This window comes from Uranotaenia lowii, unplaced genomic scaffold (assembly GCF_029784155.1).
Source record: "Uranotaenia lowii strain MFRU-FL unplaced genomic scaffold, ASM2978415v1 HiC_scaffold_548, whole genome shotgun sequence".
Classification (NCBI taxonomy): Eukaryota; Metazoa; Arthropoda; class Insecta; order Diptera; family Culicidae; genus Uranotaenia; species Uranotaenia lowii.
The window spans coordinates 265-23,949 of record NW_026598476.1 but is presented as its reverse complement, the minus strand read 5'-3'; the positions used below and the strand labels follow the sequence as shown (position 1 = coordinate 23,949).

General features: G+C 39.8%; 2 protein-coding genes and 1 long non-coding RNA gene across 10 annotated transcripts; 1 reads left to right on the top strand and 2 right to left on the bottom strand.

Annotated features, from left to right (window-relative positions):
• Positions 1–3,199: 3,199 nt before the first annotated feature.
• On the bottom strand, positions 3,200–4,288 carry LOC129760272 (uncharacterized). Its single transcript, XM_055757890.1, has 4 exons — positions 4,050–4,288; positions 3,870–3,965; positions 3,746–3,812; positions 3,200–3,687 (listed from the first exon to the last, which is right to left on the bottom strand). Exons 1-4 carry the CDS (start codon positions 4,162–4,164, stop codon positions 3,567–3,569), a joined length of 399 nt encoding a protein of 132 aa, XP_055613865.1. The 5' UTR covers positions 4,165–4,288; the 3' UTR covers positions 3,200–3,566.
• Positions 4,289–8,080: 3,792 nt separating this feature from the next.
• LOC129760270 (multidrug resistance-associated protein 1-like) lies at positions 8,081–21,363 on the bottom strand. 8 transcript variants are annotated; one of them, XM_055757889.1, is made up of 10 exons: positions 21,105–21,360; positions 19,874–20,167; positions 18,647–19,807; positions 18,450–18,587; positions 17,817–17,963; positions 17,282–17,366; positions 16,241–17,214; positions 15,972–16,179; positions 14,446–14,666; positions 8,207–8,355 (listed from the first exon to the last, which is right to left on the bottom strand). In XM_055757889.1, exons 1-10 carry the CDS (start codon positions 21,144–21,146, stop codon positions 8,329–8,331), a joined length of 3,297 nt encoding a protein of 1,098 aa, XP_055613864.1. In that variant the 5' UTR covers positions 21,147–21,360; the 3' UTR covers positions 8,207–8,328. The 8 variants fall into 8 exon arrangements, with proteins under 8 accessions (XP_055613863.1, XP_055613864.1, XP_055613857.1 ...); XM_055757888.1 differs by lacking the exon at positions 14,446–14,666 and having other exon boundaries at positions 8,081–8,355; XM_055757882.1 differs by lacking the exons at positions 8,207–8,355; positions 14,446–14,666; positions 17,817–17,963 and adding exons at positions 8,668–9,420; positions 18,195–18,341 and having other exon boundaries at positions 21,105–21,363.
• On the top strand, positions 21,305–22,134 carry LOC129760271 (uncharacterized). The gene is made up of 3 exons (XR_008740312.1): positions 21,305–21,601; positions 21,660–21,947; positions 22,024–22,134. It is a non-coding gene; the product is annotated as an uncharacterized LOC129760271 (long non-coding RNA).
• The last annotated feature ends 1,551 nt before the right edge of the window (positions 22,135–23,685 follow it).

Here is a 23,685-nt window from a genome sequence, read left to right as displayed (position 1 = left end):
TGATTCCGCCACAGAGTTTTTAGCTATCCAGTAGAGAAAGCACGTCGTTGAAAAAATCTTGAAAAAATACTTGTCCTAAATGGCTTCCTTGAGGCACATCGGAAAAGGCAGAGAACTACCAGAAGAAATAGTCCCCCGAACGAACGTTTAAAAAAACATTCTGTTAAGAAGCTGCGGAGCCATCTAAGTGGAGATCCACTGAAACCGAACCGTTCGAGCTTCCCGGTAGCAATATCGTGGTTCTCCTCGTCACTGCATCGTTTCCAGGAACACACTAAAGTTTTAACAGAAACACATCCCGCAAAGGTCTACTAAGCGTGATCCCGAGTTTTAAATACCGCCTAATGCAAAAACAAACAAATTTATGGGAAGTAATCAGGCCGACTTCATGCTACCGTGAAAAGTGATCTGTACACAACACATTATCTCGGATAATTTGGAAATGGGGAAAAAGAGAAAAACACTTTTATTGGCGGAAACTAAAAATGGCATATACGTAATTTCGGCTATCACGGCAGCATGGAGGACCGACGGACCAGATCTTCACGCTACTGCAAACCTTTAAAAATGCCATGTCCTTGTGCACTATCTATTAATCGACTTCAAGGCCGCATACGACACGATCGACCGTGACAAGCTATGGAAAAGCATGGACGAGAACGGCTTTTCCGGGAAGCAGACCAGCCTGATAAAGGCTACGATGGATGGAACCCAGTGCTGAGTGCGGATTTCGGGTAAATTATCGAGTTCATTCGAATCGCGCAGGGGACTTCGAAAAGGCGATGATCTATCCTGCATGATGTTCAACGTGACGCTAGAATTGTGTTCGACCAGCGTTGGGCGAAATACGGGGCACGATTTTCAACAGATCCAGTCAACTTTTCTGCTTTGTCGACGGCATTATTGGTATATTCGGCAGATCATCTGCGGCGGTGGAGGAGTTTCGCGAGCGAAGAACTGCACAAAAATCTCTGAAAAAAGTATACAGTACAACTTTTTAAAAGTTCAAATGTGGCTGCTTCTACTGTTTACCATATTCTAAAGGCCCAACAACTACTCGCAAGCAAAGTAGTGGAAGACCAGCGAAAATTATGGACGCAAAAGGACTTCGTTCTCTTTCTCGTGCCTCCGACAACAAGGATACATTGAGCCAACGGGATGCCGCCAAAAAGTTCAATTTTTCTCACCAGTACATTGGCAAGACATTGAAAAAAGTTGAATTAAGTGCCGTAAGAAGACAAGAGCCCCATAACACGGAGGATCGGATTTCGACTCTTAAATCCCAATGCCGCTGAATGATGAACAATTATTCCGGAAAATGTTTTTTTTTTTTGGACGACGACTTTTCTCTTTCGAAGACGCACATCCCAGGAAACGGTCGATACTTTTCCAAGGATATTTCACATCTCCGAACAATACAAGTTCAAACATAAGTTTGAACACAAAGTGATGCTGAGCAACGCCATTTCCGAGAGAGGTATTTCTAAGCCATGGTTCAAGCCGTCTAGTTTGGCTATCAATCAAGATGTGTATCAGAATGAATGTTTGAATAAAGTTTTGATGTCGTTTCTACACAAACCTCATGCAGATGGAGAATACGTGTTTTGACCGGATAAAGCGTCATCGCTGTATGTCAAAAAACACAATCCTTCTTGAATACCCTTCAATCCCTTTTGTATCCAAGAATCAAAACCCGACAAATCAAATATTCTTTTTTCACAGCTTGAAAAAGAAATTCTTGAAATTTTTTGTTGCCATCCATTATATGCTGGTCTGCGGATCCGAGAATGATCGAGCCCGCTTCTCCAGTAACAACAAGGTCCCGATCGACGGCGGCGAACTGAAGATTGTCGGAGATTTTTTATATTTCGAGAAGGACCTGCGTATACTCGGAGTATTCGGACGATGAGTGTTAAAAACCATCTGTGGCGGCGTGCAGGAAAACGAAGTGTGGAGGCGAAGGATGAACCAAAAGATGACAAAGGTTGGATGGATACGCTGAGCAGGACATGTAGCGAGAAAACCGGACGACTGCCCTGCAAAATTGGTATTAGCTGCGAATCCGGAAGGCAACAGACAAGCAGGGGCGCAACAAGCCGGGTGGTTAGACCAAGTGGAGCGTGATTTGGCTAATTTGGGATGTCCGGGAAATTGAACGGTGGCATCCTTCGCAAAAATTTATCCTATTTTCTGTTTTCTATAATCGAACCATTCTACTTTCCTATACAAATAGTGAGGGAAAGGTAACCCTGTCAAGGTCGACCTGTGAAGCTTGGAAAAAGAGCCTGACAGGAGTCAGCTACAAAGGCTTGAAGCGATTTGAGAATGAAGTTGGTATCCCACCCGGAAGATTAGAGCTCAGTAGCTGCTTCGTATAAGACTGCATTCTCAACCATCATACCGGTAATGAAAGTTGTAATGAAGATGCTCAAAAAATTTCCGGAAAAAGCGAAAGATTCCGGAATTATACTTCATCGCATTGCCAACTACAAACATATACAACGGCGTTCCGGGTTGTACGTATAGATCTGTCAGATTGATTGAGAATAAAATACTCTATATCACCTCCCAACAGTGTTTCAGGTTCATTACGCTGAATCTTGACATGTAAAGACATACGCCTCTGCATAAAACTAGTCTTAAAACTACAGGAGGAAACGCGACCGTACCTTGGTAAAAAAGGGCATTCGAAATGCAGGTTGAGTTGCAAAGGTGTGGAGCTGATCTTCCTAGTGCCACATACTTGACACCGACGACCGTATATACCTTGGTAAAAAAGGGCATTCGAAATGCAGGTTGAGTTGCAAAGGTGTGGAGCTGATCTTCCTAGTGCCACATACTTGACACCGGTTTGGACATGTGTCTTCGCCATATTGCCCATATTGTGGTGACGAAGAGGAAACACCCGATGTTTGCCTGTCCGAGGTTTGCCGTGTGTAGGATATCCCACCGCCGCACACAGAAATAAAACATGAAAAAGGCGATCAAAACAATTATAAAACTTCATTGTTGGCTCACTTCTATTGACATTAACACTATTAAGATCACAATTGGTCACTTTGAGTTGTATATTGTTTGAAAGGTGATACTTTTCTGATTGCGAAACTGTTGAATATGCAACCGAACTCAGGAGATATAACCAGTGTTGAAGTTCTTTAGCTTCACTCCCGGCTAGCAATGGGGGAGGAAACACAAATAACCAAAACATACAAAAAACTACGCCACAAAACAAAACCAAAACAAATTTGTTGCTTATTTTCTATTTCTAATCATTGTTTTCTTATTTTTCCAGACCGCATACTTTCTTTCGATCTCCTTCTTCTTCTTCTTCCGCTCCTCATCATCATCCTCTTCTTCTTCTTCTTCTTCCATTCCGCTCCTACTCTTTTTCTTCCATTCCGCCTCTTCTCTTCTTCTTTCTTGTCGCTGCTTCTTCTTCCTGCTCGCCTGCTTCTTATTTTCTTCTTGCTTTATCTAAGCTTCTTCTTTTTCTTCTGACTAGCGCTAGTACTTACTTTGTTTCTTATTTTTTGTTCTTCACCTTCTCTTTACAGCGACCGATGTTGTCATCCGATGACCAACCCAGTTGAGCACCACTGGCAGCCGACGTGGCATCCAGCTTCAGCTTCCAGGAGGATACGGCACCAGTTTCCGGACGGAACAACTTTCGGCTCCGGAAAAAAGACCCTTCAATAAAACATTCATTACCAACTTTGCCTTCTTTTATTCCCGCTGCGTTACTCACCCTATTGGGGTCTGGTGCGAGCTTGATGTGGTACTCTTCAAGCTGCTACTTTCCACACTCAAACAGCCTACGGTGAACAAAGTATCTTAGCCTTAGCATTTCCACTATGCCACACAAATCTTACCAGTTTGTTTTTCCTTTTGTGTGGATTGAGCTCGGATTTCCGTCGCGTTCTCGTACTTGGCTGTCCGACGGAGCCTCTGGAAGAATCGTGGCGGCGCTATCAGGGGATAGAAAAGCAAAGTTGGGCCTTGTCAGTTTAACTACAGCATTCTTCTGTACGGCTGATGTCAATCCTACTGACCTTTCAACAGAACGGCTTTCGATGCGACGTTTTTGAGCCAGCTCTGGGAAACGGGACACCGTAAATCGACTCCGGTACGGGAACCGCCAAACACTCGCGTGAAACAGCTGCACATTCGCGGGAAAAGATGAAAAACGCGATGGCGACTAGCGAAGCGCGGTGCGAAAAATAATGAGCTGCCGATTTTCTTTTTTGCTTTGCTCTTCCTTTGTTTTGTTTGCACTAAATTCCAAATGTAAACAGAGCTGGACGATGATAACGGATACACGCAGAGAATATTTTAGCCATCAATTGTACAAATTACTCAAATGATGATGATGACAGATACACGCAAATAATAAGTTAGCAACAAATACGTAAAACTACACTCAAATGCTACACCAGTTAAAAATTACTATTTTTGTCAAGTATTTTTAAGATATCTCGTTTAAACTTCAAATTTTGTATGCCGTATATTCAGCAAAAATATGTAGCATTACTGTCTCCACATCTCTTTAGAACATATTTTATATAAAAAATCACTCGCAAAAAAGTTATGTTGAAAAAACTGAAAAGTGATGATATTTAAAAAAAAATTGTCATAACTTTGAAACGATTTATTGATACAGTAATAACTTCTTTGGCAAAGTTACTAGAATTGGTACAAGCTAAAAACTTTTCTCAGACAAATGGATATTAAAAAAGTTAGTTTTTCTAACTCACTGCTGGGTGGATCAATCAATTTTTCAAAAAACTGATTTTATAGCCCTTGTAATGTTGGTCATTCGTCTTGAAGACACTATAGGTTTTAAACGCATAGTTTTGGCAGAAAATAGTTTTGATCGCCTTTTTCATGGTTTACCCCTCTGTGTAAGTATCCGAGTAGTGCCGCTTCCTAAGGGGCAACTGCGGGGATAAGACTATACCTGCCTCGTAACGCACTTCGCAGGAAAAGAGTTAGTCACTGTCAGGAGATACCCACGGGTAGAGAAGTTCTCTATGCAGGGCGAGCCTCTCGAGTCGGTATAGGATGTTGTCACTGCCGTGTGCCGTGACAGGCGCGAGTCCAGGACTAGCTGCTCTCGATCTGGCACACGACGGGCAGAAAACGCCGCGGCTGAAAATCCTAGGGTTGCCAGCCAAAGGGATAAAAGAAGACCGGACAACGGTCGAAGGAGACTTACCCAATCGACGGGGGGCTATCGAGTTGTGTGCGTCCGACCCCACGGTTTGAAGCTACAAAGATAAGGCAACATCTTCTGCGTAGTGGATGCCGTGGGTGCAACGCGTTCGTGCGTAGGATGCTCCACCTTCGGGCTTCGATTCGTTAGAGGAGAGATCAGGCCTCGAATTTTTAGGAGGAGAGGTTTGTGTGTTCAAACCCGAGTCTTTACGATAAGAGGTCGGGTCTCGAGTCGCAAGAGCAGAGATCAGGCCTCGAGTCGCGAAGAGAAGAGGTTTGTGTGGGAACCTCGAGTCATTGCGATGAGATGTCGGTTCTCAAGTAGTCAGAAGAGAGTTCAGACGTCGAGTCGTAAGGATGAGAGGTTGGCTGGAAGTGGTCTCGTTAATGAGTATTGCCTTGGAGCGCACTAGCGCGAATAGACCTCCCACTTTTGAAGCATAGTGTGTTAAACAGTTCCAGGTGGGATCTAGGTCTGCGGCCCCAGGTCGATTTTAGGGAGTAGGAGGTGTACACGAAGTATATCATGAGTCTTCCCGTAAACTGTAAACTAGGATTTACCACCTGTGGTTACCAACTAAAAAAATACTTGACAGACCTGCCTAGAATCAAGGTGTGTGGAGAGAAAGAAACGATTGTTGATTGATCATGGGTAAATCGGTATTTGATTTTCACCAATTTATTCGAAAAGGTTATGCTTGCTGGAACCATGGACGCTCAAAGCTGGTTACGATATTTTTAAACATATTTTTGTTATTGGTTTATACATCCTTTCAATCGTTATAAATTGAATTTTGAAAAAAAAATCCTTTACTGAGCCTGCTCTGAGTTAGTATGAGAGTACTTTATCAAACACAATAGAAAGTGGAAATAAAGTGTGAACACCATTTTGGAGAAACGAAATGGCCTAGATGACAGCGTTCAAGTCTTCTAAGCCAGAGTTCATGAGATCAAATCTCGGCCACGTCATAATGGTACTCTATCTGTGGGCTGGTGTTTTTAGCATTTGTATCTTAAAAAATGTAGCCATCATATCCTTGAAGAATGTACGCCTTAGAGTTAAGTAAATTAGATCTCTAAGGAGGCTGGGTCATTCGGCCGAATGCGATTCGGGCGAAGGTCATTCGGCCGATGGACATTAGGCCGAATGGGTTATCAGCAGTGATTGAAATCCTCACCAATTTTCTCATCAGAGGCATTCAAAATACACACTTTGAGGCCTCGCATAGCTATACAGGAGACGATACATATACATTCATTCAAACCTCCCCCCATGAGGGGGATCTGCTCTGAGAGACACTATTCGTTTGCTGCCCCGAACGAACTCTCTCAACGTTCGGTTGCTACATGATGCATGAAGAAGACGAGGCACACATACTCATTTACGTTCTTGAATTTGAATAACTCCAGCCGATAGCTGTCGTTGAGGAGAACATCTTCAACCTCACCGCAAAGGTTGAGGCAACAACAAAAACAACCGAACTTATTGCGTTGCACGGCCCGCAACGAATAGTGCAAAGAGGGGGGAGGAAAAAGAAACGAAAAAACTAGCTGCCTGCGTAAGGTTGCTGTGCAATAATAGCAATAGCAGAAAAACCTCACGCATTCGATCCAGGCACAAACGAGGAGACTCGGGTTTGCTCTGCCTTTTGAATTCGGTTCCCTCAAGGTTGTAACAGGAGATGAGTGAGAGACATTCGTTTGGTTTTTTGGATTCGCTGCCTCGAATGTATACTGCTTCTTGAAGGCGGGCCATATTGAGAGCGTATGCATCATCGGTTTTGTCGGTTTCGCTGCCTCAAAGCAACCTTTGCTTCCGAGTAAAGCAGTGAGCGAGAGAAGGTTGATCAATTCATGCTCAGCAAAATTCAATCACTGGTTATCAGGCCAAATACTTCACTAGGCAGAATGGGTTATTCGGCCGACGGTTATCCAGCCGAGGGCTGTTAGGCATAAAGGACGCAACGCTGAAATTATGTTCGGTCGAATGATCATTTGGCCGAACGATCATTCAGCCTTTACGATCATTCGGACAAATGACCTTTTCGGCCCAACGACCATTCAGCCTAACAACCATTCGGCCTTACGACCATTTGGCCTAATGACCATTCGGCTTAATATCCATTCACCATTACGGCCATTTGGCCTTAGGATCATTCGGCTTATCGTCCATTCGGCTTGATGACCTTTCTGCCTAACAACCATTCGGCCAAATAAGCTTCGGCCTAATGTCTAATCCAGTCTATTGTCCTATTCGGCCGAACATCTGTCGGCCTTTTAACCCATTCGACCTAGCGACCTTCGCCCAAACACTTTTCGGCTAAATATCCTTCAAAGGAACATGAAGTTTCCCTGAGATCCTATATATGTGTGTGTTCGTTTTTTAATGATTCCTGCACAGAATAAGACAATTCGTCGTAGTTTTGACAAAATTGCATTCCCTAAAAATATCTGTGAGCTGATTGAAAACACACAGAAAAAAGATTAGAGCGTATAAAGTCTACGTTTTTGAATGGAAAGGAATTTGCTATTAAATACATTTATCCAACTTTTAAAATCAAGTGTACATAAAAGCAATCACCCCAAAGGATGTTATTTATTCTTTAATATTCTAGTGTATAGATATATTTTAAAAATAATAAGTTGTTAAGCTTTCACATTTGAATGATAACTTTATACCAACTTAGAAAAAATTGTATAAAGATAATTTCGAATAAATTAACTGAATTATATTTTACCCGTTTTAAACAAATGTTACATTAATACTACAGAATTAATTTAGCCGGCCTAGATGAAATTATCAACAAAATTAATGCAGTAACTGTACATCAAATTACAATATAAAAAAATGCAACTTAAAAAGCCCTCAAAATCAAATCAAATTTTACCAACGACAACAGAAGATATACAAATATCGACGTACCCGAAAGATGGCAGGAATAAATTGTTTGATATTGAAGGGAAGGCTGTAGTCGAGGGTGTTAAGGTCGTTGGAAAATCGAGCAACAATGCGGCCCTTGGGCGTGGTATCGAAAAACGCCATCGGGAGGCGCATCATGTTGTTTAGCAGACGCTGGTGCAGCGCGAGGGCAGCCTTGATCCCACCCATCACTACGGTTAGAACGCCCAGATACAACGAAAGTACTGTTCAGAGAGAGAAAGGGAGTTAAGAGTGTTACAAACACCTTCGGAGGTATTTGGGAAAGGAGGATTTCTACTGGAAGGAAGATACTACGAACTTGTGGGGGCGAGGGTTGGATAGAAAAGTGCTACCTTCATGAGATATTGTAACAATTTAAAATCTACTTAGAGAAACGATTGTAATTAAATTCTAAACTTATTTAAAACGGAAAACTTAAAGTTATGACAATGTTAATAGAAATATTAGTGTAAAATCCATTTAAGAACCGATTTTAGTAACATACTTTATGAAATATCGATTAGTTAGTTTTTTTTCGTAACATTACACAATTTCATCTCCTCAATTGTTTTCTATACAAAACTCTTTCATTTCTAAAACGGAATTAAATTTTTAGAACATAGACATGCAACACAATTATTTATTTTTTTCTAAACAAACATTAATTATAACGATACATTATTGTATTCCAGCGTTTAAGATGTTATTCGACCTATATTTTTCAGCAAGATCGTATAATGAATGAGTTAAATCCAGTTTGACAAAACTACAAGATAATACCGATGCCTATAAGTCTTGGTACCCCTGCTAACTTTTCTGTAGAAACATTTTTTATTGGAAGCTTTTTTTGTTCAACGTTAAAGATTTTGCAGCCGTGAAACTAATATGAACATATGATGACTTATTTTGAAATAGAAAACCAATTGAGTTTGAGATTTCGTTTTTTCTAGCAATAGCCTTACGAAATACCCCGCGTTTTGCCTTTGACACTAATTCCAACACCTGTGTTTTATAAAAGCCCAACACCATGCGCCATTTTGGAACAATCGAAACAGAGCAAAGTACCCCAAAGAAACAGGCACTCCAGGCTCGGAGCGTCGCCGGCAGATCGGTATCGGTCGTGTCCACGTCCTTGCTGAACCGATTCAACACCCGCCCGATCGGAGTGATGTCGAAGAAGGTGGTCAACGGGGCACGCAACACATTCCCCAGCAGTTGCTTGTGCATGATACGTGACGCGCCCAGTGCCCCAACGTAGAGCGCCAGCGTCGACACCAGCACGGACACGACTGAGTTCACCAAAGCCGAAGGCGGAAGTACGGGAACATACACACACAAACATATATGTACAGCAGATACACACACATACACAAATGAAACGAAAAACATATACGGTGGAAAACACATCATCATAGATTGGTGCATTGTAGTTACACTTAATTACACATGTCATTAAACTGTTAATTTTTTTTGAAACATGTTCTTTAAATATTTTTTTTGAAAGATTATACTAAAATGTGGGAATGTGCGAACATGAAACTTAACTTAAACAAGGACAGTACAAATTAAAAACGCAGGACATAACAACTAACAAACGTATGCTCTCAACGGAAGCACGATGGATGGAGTGATAAAAAAGGATGAGAAAGGATGTCTAAAATACGTCTACGTAAAAACAAGATCATGCAAAAGCTTGAAAGCGTAACTATCGTTTTAGTATCAATCACCCGGTTGTCAGAGAGTTTTTTCACTAAAGTAAAATACTTCTTCAATTATCGTTTCTCACATAAACCAATTCTGATTTACAATATAGAAAACGTTGTTGATTTCAACCTTGTTGATAGAAAAATGTATGGTTTGCGATTTTCAATAAAAAAGTAGCAATAGTCGAGTTTCAAACAAGTAATTTCAAAATTCTGCAATGGAACTTTTATTGTACTAGGTATTTACGAATTTGAGCAAAAGTAAACCTTCAACAGTAGTGCATGCATATCTAATTTTTCATCTAACATCTGGGTAAGTGGTCTTCAATGCGGATAGCGAAGATTGTCTTTCAGTTTGATCAGCCCATGTAAAACAGTCTTTCCTAAGAACTTTGAATTTAACAGTAATTTACCGAAATGAAGTGTTATTATAGAAACTTTTAATTTTAAAGAAGTTTATATTGTACATTAGAGTGCCCCAAATTACTCGACTTTTAAAAAAGTTATGCGCTGCAGGCTAAAATTGATCCTAGGCCTAGTACAAGATCCCATGCCAAATTTGGGCCAGATCGGATCACGGGAAGGGGTCGCTCAACGAGCCTGAAGTTTGTATGGGATCTTGAGACATTTTGTTCGGGAGAAACATGAAAAATCAGGTTTTTATCAATAACTTTGATTCTCGTCGGCCGATTTCTTTCAAAAACGGTTTTTCTTAAAGCCTGAAATATGAAAAATATTTCATTCGAAGACTGCATTTAGATAAGAGTTGAGATAAAAAAGTTATTAGGCTTCAAAAATAGGCTAACTTTTTTAACGGTGGTATTCATCACTGTTAATGAGGCGTCGATATGTTCGACCGCCCCGACTCATTAACAGTGATGAATACCATCCTTAAAAAAGTTAGCCCGTTTTTGAAGCCTTATAACTTTTTTATCTCAACTCTTATCGAAATACAGTCTTGGATAAAATATTTTTCATAATTCAGGCTTTAAGAAAGCCGTTTTTGAAAGAAATCGGCCAACGGGAACCAAAATTATTGATGAAAAACTGGTTTTTCATGTTTCTCCCGAACAAAATGTCTCAAAATCCCATACAAACTTCAGGCTCATTGAGCGACCCCTTCCCGTGATCCGATCTGGCCCAAATTTGGCATGGGATCTTGTACGAGGCCTAGGGTCAATTTAAGCCTGCAGCGCATAACATTTCACAGGTTTTGAATTCCCCATACAAATTTGGGGCAGTCTATTGTTCATTTGTAGGTAATGGTTCAATAATGAAAACATCAATCGAAAGTATGGCTACCCAATAGAGTGCCCCAAATGACCCGACGTTTGAAAAAGTCATACGCTGCAGGCTAAAATTGATCCTAGGCCTAGTACAAGATCTCATGCCAAATTTGGGCCAGATCGGATCACGGGAAGGGGTCGCTCAACGAGCCTGAAGTTTGTATGGGATTTTGAGACATTTTGTTCGGTAGAAATACGAGAAACCAGTTTTTCATCAATAACTTTGATTCCCGTCGGCCAAATTCATTCAAAAATGGGTTTTCTTAAAGCCTAAATTATGAAAAGTATTTCATCCGAAGACAGATTAGATAAAAAAGTTATTAGGCTTCTAAAATGGGCTAACTTTTTTAACGTTGGTATTCATCAATGTTAATGAGGCGACGATATGTTCGACCGCCCAGACTCATGAACAGTGATGAATACCATCCTTAAAAAAGTTAGTCCATTTTTGAAGCCTTATAACTTTTTTATATAAACTCTTATCGAAATGCATTCTTCGGATGAAATATTTTCATGATTTAGGCTTTAAGAAAAACTGTTTTCGAAAGAAAACGACTGAAGGGGACCAAAGTTATTCATAAAAAACTTGATTTTCATTTACCTCCCGAAAAAAATGTCTCAAAAACCCATACAAACTTTAGGCTCGTTGAGCGACCCCTTCCCGTGATCCGATCTGGCCCAAATTTGGCATGAGATTTTGTACTAAATAGGTCTAGGATCAATTTTAGCATGCAGCGCATAACATTTCACAAGCTTGAAATTTCCCATACAAATTTGGAGCAGTCTATCAAAAGTTATCAAAAGTTCCTTAGGACGGTTTCTTAGAAGCTTATTCAGCTCTGCGTTTTTGGTTGAATAGCATTCTACTCAGCTAAAAACTTAAGTTCTTATTGAAAGAATGTTCGGATCAAAAAGTGGTCAACTTAAATTCGCCGTATTTTTTCTAATCATTCATATAAACAACTTGAACGCCCCTCATGTTTTAGGTGTGTGTGAGTATAGAATGATGCTTCTATTGGCCTTGGGCCTGCTAAAAAGAATAAAGCTTGCCCTTTACTCTTACACAGATTTCCATAAGAATGACAGCTAATCGGAGTGAAACTGGAGTGAAGGCTATTGCTCTCTCTGTTCAACAAATGAGAAATCGTATACCGGGATTACGAGCGCGCCCATCGCCTATTTGGCTTTCGACATTAGGTATAGTTTTCAAAATGGCGTCCAAGCAAGAAGAAGAAGCTACGAATCAGAATTTTGTACATGCATCGTGAAAATCCAAACAACACGTCACCAAAGTAATAAAAGTGTTCGGGGAGCGTATTTCGACAAATAGGAAGCCGGGATCTGGGGGAAATCGAAATCCGGGAGCCGCAGTATCGAACAGAAGAGTGGCTATAGCACTTTGAAGCGAAACTCCAATCTCTCCGTTCGAGATGTCGCCAATAAGTTGTGAATATCGTCTACAACCGTGCATGAAGCTTCAAAACGATCCGGACTATCGACTTATAAGAAGGCAAAAACAAGATCTCGGAAGCTGTATACGACATTGTTGACAAAGTTTGATTGCGTGATAGTGGACGACGAAACCTACGCCAAGGCAGACTTCAGACAGCTTCCGGGACAAGAATTTAATACAGCAACCGGATGGGGAAAGGTGGCAGACATTTTCTAGCATATTAAACTATCAAAGTTTGCCAAGAAATATCTCGTTTGGCAAGCTTTCTGTACCTGAGGCTAGTAAAGCGACATTTTTGTTGCAGCCGGGACTGTCAACCAGGAAATTTACGTAAAAAAGTGTCTCCAAAAGCGTTTTTTGCCTTTTCTGAAGAAACATGACTTGTCTGTGCTGTTTTGGTAAGATTTGGCACCCTGCCATTTTGGTAAAAAGGCCATGGAGTGGTATGCCGCTAGCAACATTCACGTTGTGCCTAAGGATAAGAACTCTCCCAACACACCAGAACTTCTCCCAGTCGAAAAATATTGGAAGATCGTTAAGCAAAACCGTAAGAAGATCCAAAAAAAACTATAAGCAGCGAGAAGTAGTTCGAAGCAAACTGGCGTTCTGCGCCGAAGAAAGTGAATAAGGTGACTGTACAAAATCTTATGACAGGCGTCAAACGAAAGTCTCGCCAATTTGAACTAGATCGACCGGAATCTTAACTGAATATTTTTTCCGTCTTTTATACATAGTGAATTTCAAAATGAAAGATACTTAGATTTTTTAATGAACAAATAATCGATTTACACTTAATTTAGTTTGACCACTTTTTGATCCGAACACCCTTTACAAAAGGATAAAAAATAAGGATGTTGTTCTAATTTTTTTTTTGTATCGCTTAATATAAATTTTGAAAATTTATGAATTTTGTGAATCCATTAAGCGCAGTTCCTCAAAGTTGGTCTGGAAGCCATAGGAAATGCTGCATAATTTTGTAAAAATTCTCAGTAGAAACATATAATTTGGAGCTGGGTTGAGATTAAAGAATTAATTGTTTCTGGTTGCGGATGCTGAAGGCGATGTCTGCCGGTCGTAAGATTGCTCTTGATCATGGATGGCCAAACCATGACCCACTTGGCCAACGAAGCTCTTTCCGGAATAATCATGTTCTGGAAAAAATCGATAAAATGTACCCTTATCTACACCGGAGCAAAAAGGCTTCGATTGGGGTTTCAAGCCAAAAAAGTGTTGTAAGATCTAAGGTACTCTAAATTAACAACGGCGTACCATAAGGGAGTCACTTAGGATCCCTCCTTTTCATCATTTTCATTCACAAAATTACTAGTGCTGTATGACGTGATCGTGCTGATATGCATGTCTACGCAAATAATCTACGTAGATATGCATATAATACATCATACTCATTCTTTCCTATTAGATGGATTGTTTGACGCTGCAATATGTATTCTATAGATTTCCATAGTATTGCAGCAGTATTTCCAATTATTTAATTTAAGTAAGACACTTTACACCAATAAGCTTATTCGAGGGTATTGCAGCAGTTGTGGATTGAAAATGTAGCGGGCTAATTTTGTTTTTTTTTGTTTAATTAGTAATAATATGCACGAATTTTGTGGGCAAATGAACCAAAAATAAGCCTCACATTGTTGAATTATCTTATTAAAGGACAATCAATAAGAAAGAAAACACTTTTGAATTTTGGATAATTTTGTCAAACGATCCGACCAGTGTCCTCCTGATCCAACAAGGCTGACCGCAGTGATCTCAGACCCTGATGACCACTTACCCTGATGTATTTTTACTACCAAGAAAATCTACTAAAACCAGTAAAAAAATCTTAGAAAAAAACAACACATAATGGACAGTTACCGCAAAGATCATGGCGAGACAGGACCGCACCACCTGGGGCAACGTGTTATCGATGACGTCGACGTCTTTGGCGAAGCGGTTCAACACTCGCCCCAGGGGAGTCGTGTCGAACATTTCCATCGGCCAGCGCAGAACAAAGCGCAACAGGATGATGTGCATCTCCTTGGAGGCCTGCAGCGCCCCAAGAGCAAACGCAATAGACGCCGCAAATGTTGCCAGAACTGCGTTTACGGTTGTTCGTGGTATACAAACAGTGAATACTTGTTATTGCCAATTTGACTTTCAATTTGTTTGAAAATAAAATTACAAAACTACCAGGAAGGACATTTCGAAAACGGTTAAAAAGTTGAAGGAAGAATCGGGAGACTGTTTACGATATAGCTATACTAAAACACCTAAAAAAGAATTATGACTATCGTTTGTAAGTATTTTCTAAATGAATTACATTTGTTTAACCGATAACTCGACCGTACTTTTTCGATGTATTAGTTATGGTGTATCCTATCTATAAAGTAAACTTAACAATTCTTTTGTTGATTTTAATGATTGTTTTCAATATTACTTATTAATTTTGCTTGCTGTTGCAAAGTGCAAACTAATCTAATGTATTGAATGTCAATTACGCTATCCAGCTAGTGAACAGTCTCCACGATTTTGACTACTCAGTTTGCTGTACATAAAGGAATGTAGGATTGGAAAAACAAACGATTTTAGATAAAGTTAGTAGAAAATCTAAATAAAATCAGATAGCATGCATTACTGCGTTAGGTTAGCGTCGAATCAGGTGTAGTAGTGAGAGAAAAGGAAACGTAAGAGTGCTTGGTTATGTCTACTTCTATGCACCAGCCCCATACCGTTATTTGTGGAATGCATTACAGTGCAATTGAGAAGCAAACTATTTGAACGAAACCCAGAAAGCAATACAGCCTAGGGTAAGGAGTACGAGTTCTTGTGGCGAAATGGAAAAAATGTTTAGCATGAGCCTGACGGGCGTTACCAGCTTAATTCTCCCCTCTTTGATTGGTTCTGAAGTTTTGAAGTTAGGAAAGGAAAAAATTACCCCAAAAAGCTGCATTAAAAGAGATCGCAAAATCTGCGGCAGGACATTGTCCACTGTGTCCACGTCCTTTGAGAATCGATTCAGGACGCGGCCCATCGGAGTGGTGTCAAACAATGCCATCGGCCACCTGAGAACATACGTGAGTAAGGCTTCATGCATGGCTTTCGCCGCTAGTAAAGCTCCCAGTGCAAAGGTTAGTGAGCCAACAAACTGAGCTAGAACTAATAAATACGGAAAAGAGGATTAATTCAACGGTTCAAGGTAAAAAAAAATCGATTGATGGGTTAGTGAAAAGAGAAAGTAGGAAAGTGATTGGGTAGTGTTTGTTTGGTGTTCGTGTTTAAACTAAGTTTGTGTCTTTGAATGTTTATATTTAGCTTAAAATTACTGCTGAAAAATTTCAAATTAGCTAATATTGGCATGTGTTTTGTAAATTGCAATGTAAGGAGAAAGAACGATTTCTTACCTTGCCCAGCACCAAATGCTCCATAAACGCCCAAGTAGAGATCGCGCACACTGGTATCGTTTTCCGCTTCCTTATCAGTCGACCACTTAGACAACCAAAGATTTGAACCAATCGAGAAACTTTGGAAAATCATATTCAATACCACTGTTGCAACGGACAGTGTCAATCCAATGCTTTTCAAATAATGCTTGTAGACTTCCCATTTCACCTTTAACAATGTTACAATTAACTTCAAATTTATAATCCAATAAAATTTTAATTATACTTACACTTCCAGTTTCCGATTTTTCTTGTTCGATTAGTTTATTCTTCTGGGCATTCTCCGTTGGTTTCTTTTCCGGCGTCCGCTTCCTCAGGCTGGTATTGCTGCCGCTCATTTCCGACACCTGTCGAGAAAACGATTCACTTGCTGAGCCTGTTTCCGAAGTGCTACCGCTACGTGATCGTTTACTGATGGCCCGTTCTAATTTATGTTTCAGCTCTTCATTTGCCATTCCGGATGACTCTAACTGGGCCTTGATCTCGTCAATGTCTTCTTCCTCGTCTCCAACTTCTTGTAAATGTTGAATAAGGAATTCGGCAAAGGCACCCTTTTTGTCCATCAGCTCTTGATAAGAACCGGATTCCGAAATTTCACCTTCCTTCATCACATATATGATATTGGTGTTTGGCAGGTATGTAATGCCATGAGTCACCAGTACTCGAGTTTTCTTGGCAAGCAATCCACTGGGCCCAAGAACTTGCTCAAATATGTGTTTTCCAACGTGCGAATCAACGGCACTGAGGGGATCGTCCAAAAAGTAAATATCGGCATCGTTGTATACAGCTCGCGCCAGAGAAACACGTTGCTTTTGTCCTCCAGAAAGATTGATTCCCTTCTCGCCGATTTCCGTTTGATCACCACCGGGAAGCATTTCGATATCGGGTTTGAGAGCACAAGCAGCCAAAACTTTATTGTATAACTTGGTATCGAGCTCTTTGCCAAACAAAATGTTATCCCTAAGGGTTGCGTTCTGGATCCAAGCTTGTTGACTCACGTAAGCAATTTTACCCACGGTATTCACCCGACCGGAAATCTTATCCATCTCGCCAAGGAATGCCGAGAGGACCGAGCTCTTGCCAGATCCGACTGTCCCAACGATTGCTGCCAGCTCGTTTTTCGGCACTTTCATGTTGATGTTCTTCAAAGTTGTCTCGTCACCTCCCCAGGAAAATACACCATTTTCGATCAGTAGCGGACAAGCTGAAATTTTTTAATGTTTTAGTTTTTGGTAATTAATAACAACTCAAACCACGAATATCATACTCACATTCTTTCTCATCGTGGGTAACATTATCGGGATCAAGCTCTTCTTGGTTCAAAAATTTGTTGATACGTTTGACGGACACGCTTGTCTGTAAAGAAGATTAATGTGCTGAGTTCGAGTTGCTTAGACAATTCCCTACGTTGTGTCTCGGTAAAGATATAAATTTTAATTTAACAACAGATAAAAAAAACCCAGTGTATGTGCTATCACACAGATTGCTATAGTTTCACACTTTGAATAGAAAGGCTTCATTTGATGAAATTAGGAAATAAATATATAAGTTTGCGATTGAGAATCCAAACTTTCCTTTAAATTTTGAAATGTTAAAAAATCCGAAATTATAAAACAAAATTGGTTATAAAAGTGTTCATGATTAAAACAAGGAAAAGTAATCAAAACGAAAAGCGATTAATCTTTTTTTTCATTAATATTTTAACAAAAGCTTTGAAAATGGAATGACTTTAGAAACTTTTACTGAAAATGTCAATAAATCATTCTATGGATAAAAAGTAAATTATATAAATAATATACCACTTACTTGCACCATATTAGAGATGAGCATAGGCAACATCGAGAGGGGAAACCGAAGAATATTGAAGAGTGCTAGTGAGACGAAAGCAGTCGTGGCATTGAGTACGTTATTTTCATCCACCAGGACATATGTTGCAAAAGTTACCAACGACACCTGGATTACGGATTTGGCCATGGGTGTGTTAAGAGTGGGTGCACAAAAATGTGGTTATTGAAAAATAACAAAAAAAAAATGAGGGTTAGATATTCATTCAAAAAAAATAATAAATCGGGTGATATTTTTTTTTAAAGTTGTGACTCTTCCTTCTGACAGCGATGGAAAGCAAAAGTACGAAAAACATCCACCGAATTCACGATGATAGTAAATGGTATCTCGCAAGATTACCTCGACGATGTAAACGATCAGCATGGGCAGAAGCACCAGCGGAAGTTTTAAAATATCGAACAATGTGAGGCATACGAAAGCCTTAACTGGCGTTAGTACGTTCTTCTCGTCAGATAGAACGTGCACAGCAAACGTGATAAGCGAAACCTTTAACGAACGTCGATAGAAGATAAAATATCATGACTTAGAAATTAGAAATCTTCAGATGGAAGAGTGACACTTTGCATTGAAAACCAAAAAGGGCGTATACATTACCAGGAAAGGAGCACAAGACCAAATAAAAGACGTTCCTGCATTGAGGTAGGCTGCGGACTTTAGAACTTTTACTTCCTTGTCTCGAATTTTGAGAATTTGTTGTTCGAAACTCGGCTCCCATGCGTATAACTTCAGAACCTGCGAAAATAAATTGGATTGTTATTTTTTATAGCTCTATGCTTTCATCTTTATTTTACCTTAATTCCGCTAAGCACTTCATTCATAAGTTTGACTCGCTCGTCCTTGTTTTTCATTTGCTTGATTTGAAGGGTCTTCACTTTGTTTGCAATGACTCCGTTGACTGGGATTAAAATAATCATAACAGCCAAGCCAGCTAGCACGGATGGTCCTAGAATATCCCACAAGAAGAACAAAGCCAATCCAATTTGCAACGGAGCACTCCATAGCATGTTGATGTACGTAGTAAGATCCATGAAACGTTGAGCATCGACCGCCATAAGATTAACTATTTCTCCGACCGTAGAGCCTTTGCGAGCGCTGTTAGAAATTATCAACGCTTTCCGATAGATGGCGCTTATCAAAGCTGTCCGAATTCTCAATCCAACGAAGAACATCCGGTTAAAATACTGGGCCAAAAGCAGCGTCTGGACTGAAGCTACCAGGAACAGCAAGATGGTGTAGAATATACCTCTCCAAAGTGGTTCTTCACCACTAACAAAATTGATAATCAACCGAAGAATTTGTGGCGATGCAAAGGTTAGCAGATCTTGGAAAAGTTTAAGGAATGATCCAAAAGCAAATGTTGGGCCAAATGCCTTAATTAGTGCTGGCAGAATTGATGCAATCTTTTTCGTTTTGATGGTTTTGAAGTCCACTCGCGAGGAAACTTTTTTATAACTAGCAGAGCTTAGAACATCATTCATATCCCGCGTTTTGTAGGTCTTTTCCAAGGTTTTATTCCAGTATTTTAAGAACAATGGGGCGACCTCTTTAGATGCGTCCTCGGGTTTCATGTTCCACAAATCGTCATTCTCCAGAGGTTTCCGGAATCCTGTCCAAGCCAATCGATCAAACCAACCGAAAACAAGTCTTGAGGGAAATGTAGCCGAAAGTTCAGGACAGTCTTTGTCTGTTTTTTCGTACTTAGTTTTCTGAGGAGGTTTGTCGGCGAAAAAGTTCAGCACCAACATGATGCAACTGCACACAAAGAAGATTATAAAACTGACGAAATGATATTGCTCCCAGGAATTTCTCTCTAGGCGATTGTCGTGTTGCCTGAACTCCGTCCGACATCTTGGTATACTACACAGTGTGAATAGCACCCAGAAAAGAAACAACAGACCCGATGTTTGCATTCCGTAAAACTTATTGAGATACACAAGACCACCGCAGAATACCTGAAAGTAAATTGTTTATTTTAGAGTTAGGTTTAAATAACAAGGCAAAAAATCAACATCACTTACAAATGTGGCAATTTTAATCACAGGCGTGTAGTAGTAAACCGGAGCAACCGCAACTTCGGCTGAGATTGCTTTCACGAGATCGACAATGGTCAACGCGACTAAAACGCTGATAACGGCCAGTTTTGAGATGTTCACCACACTCCATGGTATGTTGCGGTTCTGGCTGTTGCGCAGGTAATTGAGTTCGATGATGGCAAACAGCCAGAGGAACGCGCACGGAGCCCACACTAGCACCGTTTGCTGGAAGCACGGGGTCAGGTCCGGATCTTCCGTGTTCCATGTTACATTAAGATCCTGTGAAATATGGGAAAAATATCAATGAACACAAACTGACTTTCTATAACCAGTTCATTCATTTTATTGTTTAGGATAGGTTAACAGTTCAAAAAGCAAGTTGAAACAATTATTTGAACCGATTTCGGTTTGTGAGATGTACCTGTATAATGTTTTATCTAGGCTTTTATTTAAGAGTTAGAATATAAGTAGGGTAGCATTACTAGGGATCTATAAAAAAATGCATCTTTCTCTTCAATAATTGAAACATCAAACATCAAATTTAACTAGTTGTTACCTTTGTTTTACATGTATCAAACGCGATAAAAATAGAAAAATGTGTCTCAAACGTAAACAATCGATAAAACTGAATGGTATGGCATCTGTTGCAAAACACAACCTTCCATAATCAAAATTTGCAATCTATAACAGGCGCTTCTATAATTTCCATATGAATTTAACACGCTGAGGAATCAGCTGTTTAGACGAACGGAACGCAGCTTGTACATTCATATCGTGGTTATCAATGTTTTGTTTCAACATATTCATTGGTGTGGGTAGATGTTTTTATGTAAATAACTAATCGGAGAGCGCTAGAATATCAATCAAAACAAAATACTCTTGCACAAACATTTCCGTTATTTATTCAAAGAGCACATTGTCCTCACACATCAATGAACATGTGCTAAGCGCCGCGACGCTCAAAGCCGGTATTCTTACGAATCACCCCTCGACTGACGTTAAGGGCGGTATAACTGTGTGCGTGTGTCATCTGGCACGGTTCTCACAAAAGTTACACCGTCATCGAGAAAATTTGCTGATTTATAACGCGTTTTTCATAGCAGATTTCAGCCTTTTTCTGCTTCGTTTTAGCCGATTGATGACAAATAACCCATAACCTATCGATTAACACTTGGAAATTTACAATTCTTGCATACAACACAAGAAATAAACTTACCCAGAATGTGGAACCACAAAACTCGTCCATGGGATGAGCCATTTTCGCTACCGAATGCCGAAGCCGTCGAACACTGAAGCCAGACTGACGTGTTGATGAACGACGTTTGCTTTTTGAGCTGCGTTCGGAAACAGTTGAGTTCCGCCGTGGGTTACTGGAATTGTGTTTGTTTTGTTCGGTCGCGCAATGAAAGGAACAACAAGTGGGTGGTAAGTTGAAGGAGTTGACGTCACCGTTAAGTTATTGGCAGCAAAGTACTGAAAAATTAGAAGTTAGAGGAATAGAATATTAATTATTGTCGTTTCCAAGTGACAATCAGTCAATTTTCATTGATGATATTGAGGATTTCTTTTTTGCTCCGCGCTTCTTGATATGCAATTATCTTGAAGCCGGTTGGGGTTGATTCTTTAAAAAAATATTCCAATTTGAATAGGGAACTCATGCGTTGCGTTAGGTTGTGTGCGTGTGTAATCGGTGAGTGACTTTATCAGCGTTGTGTAAGTACAAAAATGGCTCGCATATAAATTACTCAATCTGAAACCGTCTTGCCTTCAGAAGAGTCGTTCCGTTGTGTTTGAATCATTCATTAGGAAAAGTTCCAAAACGCAATCCAAAGTTTGACATCTCTTTGTTGATATTTTGCGAATCATAAACATAAAAACGCAGTCGGCTTTATTGATCAAATTATTGCTACTAAGCGAAGAAAATAACAATCATTGTGCTTTGAACGGAAAACTTATCCGATAAAGATTGCGTTCGTCGTACGGAACCATGTCAAAACACAAGACCACATATCTTGATGCGGATTCGAGTTTGCTGGAGCAGAATCTCCGTTTTGTGAAGGTAACGTAAACAGACAGTCATGTTGCTAAAGATTACCTATCCTTAACCATTATTTTTTGCATTTTAATTCCTCCAGGATGAAACGGAGGAACAGTTCAACAACATGTTTGCACCAATAGTGGAACAGGCCAAAGATATCAGCAGTGGTCGTTCTAAACTGGTCAAACCTTCTCCCGGTAAGTACACAACCATCTGTTTAATTTTAATGACAATGAATATAAATATTTTTAAATGATCAATGAATAAATTCAATTTAAATTAAGTAGGAAAGTGTGGAGAATTTGGGCCTCCTTTACATTTGCTTTAAGTATATTTTTTATAATGTACCTACACCGGGGTAAGTGGGCAGGATGACTATTTAAACAATACTGTGCACTATTGACACAGTTCATATGTTACACGTCCAAAAAAATTATTTGCCTTATGCATATGAAAGCTGAAGTTAATGTCTACATCATGGAGCCTAAAAAATTGTTTATTTTTTTTTAATGGAAGGGTCACAAAAAGTTCAAAAAAGTGGTCTGAAAAACCTACTTTTCATTCGATTGCTAGTAAAAACTTTTTGAGCGATGGTAGAGTTTTTGAAAAAATATGACTACAAAATTTATTCTTATTCTAATATTTTATTGTCTTTAGTCTTTAGATTTTTGATGCAACAAAAATTGAATTTACTAGAGTTTTTCCAAGTTAACTACTTTGCGCGATTTTTTTACAAATTGAAATTTCATCTGTTTTTGTGGTCCACCGTCAGGTTGTACCCGGATTTTCAGTGCTTTTACTTTGTTTGGACCAATACAAGGATATTCATTGGAAAGCAAATTTTATCTACATTCTAGTGAGGTGCCACAATTTACGCTGTGAGATTTCACAAAAATATGAAAATTATAAACGTAAAATAATTCCTGAATTTCTAGAACCACTAGCGCGTCCAGCAGAACGTGTTTGTCTGCTCTTCGCAAGGGATTGTAGTGGAGAGAGAATTCTTTGCATTTGGTAATGAATGGTATGAATGGTAATGATCAAAATTCCACAACTGCTTAACAAATTGTAACAATTTGCAACAATTAGCACATTTTCACTCTCTCTGAGCACCGGTTTCTCTCATTTTAACTGAAACCTTCTAATTCTCTCTAACAAATTGCAACAAATTATAACAAATTCAATCAGGGCACTGAGATAAACGGAGAATAATCGTCAAGGATCAAACAAATTTTGCAGCCAATGATTGAATTTGTTATAATTTGTTGCAATTTGTTAGAGAGAATTAGAAGGTTTCAGTTAAAATGAGAGAAACCGGTGCTCAGAGAGAGTGAAAATGTGCTAATTGTTACAATTTGTTAAGCAGTTGTGGAATTTTGATCATTACCATTCCAAATGCAAAGAATTCTCTCTCCACTGCAATCCCTTGAATTCAATCATTGGCTGCAAAATTTGTTTGATCATTGACGATTATTCTCCGTTTATCTCGGTCTTCTGGGTCCCCTGGTTCTTCGAGTAGGTACGGTGGGTGGTGATTTGGGCAGAGAGCCAAGCCGAGAGTCGAAATAAGGAGGCGTGTCGTGCCTAGAAAAAGCGAACTACTATCAATAGAAAATTTCCAACCAAGAAACGCACGACACGCATCATTATTTCGGCTCTCGGCTTGGCTCTCTGCCCAAATCACCACCCACCAGAGATGCCAATGTGCCTGATTTTTCAGGTATTGCCTGATTTTTCGAGGCTCTGCCTGACAACCTGA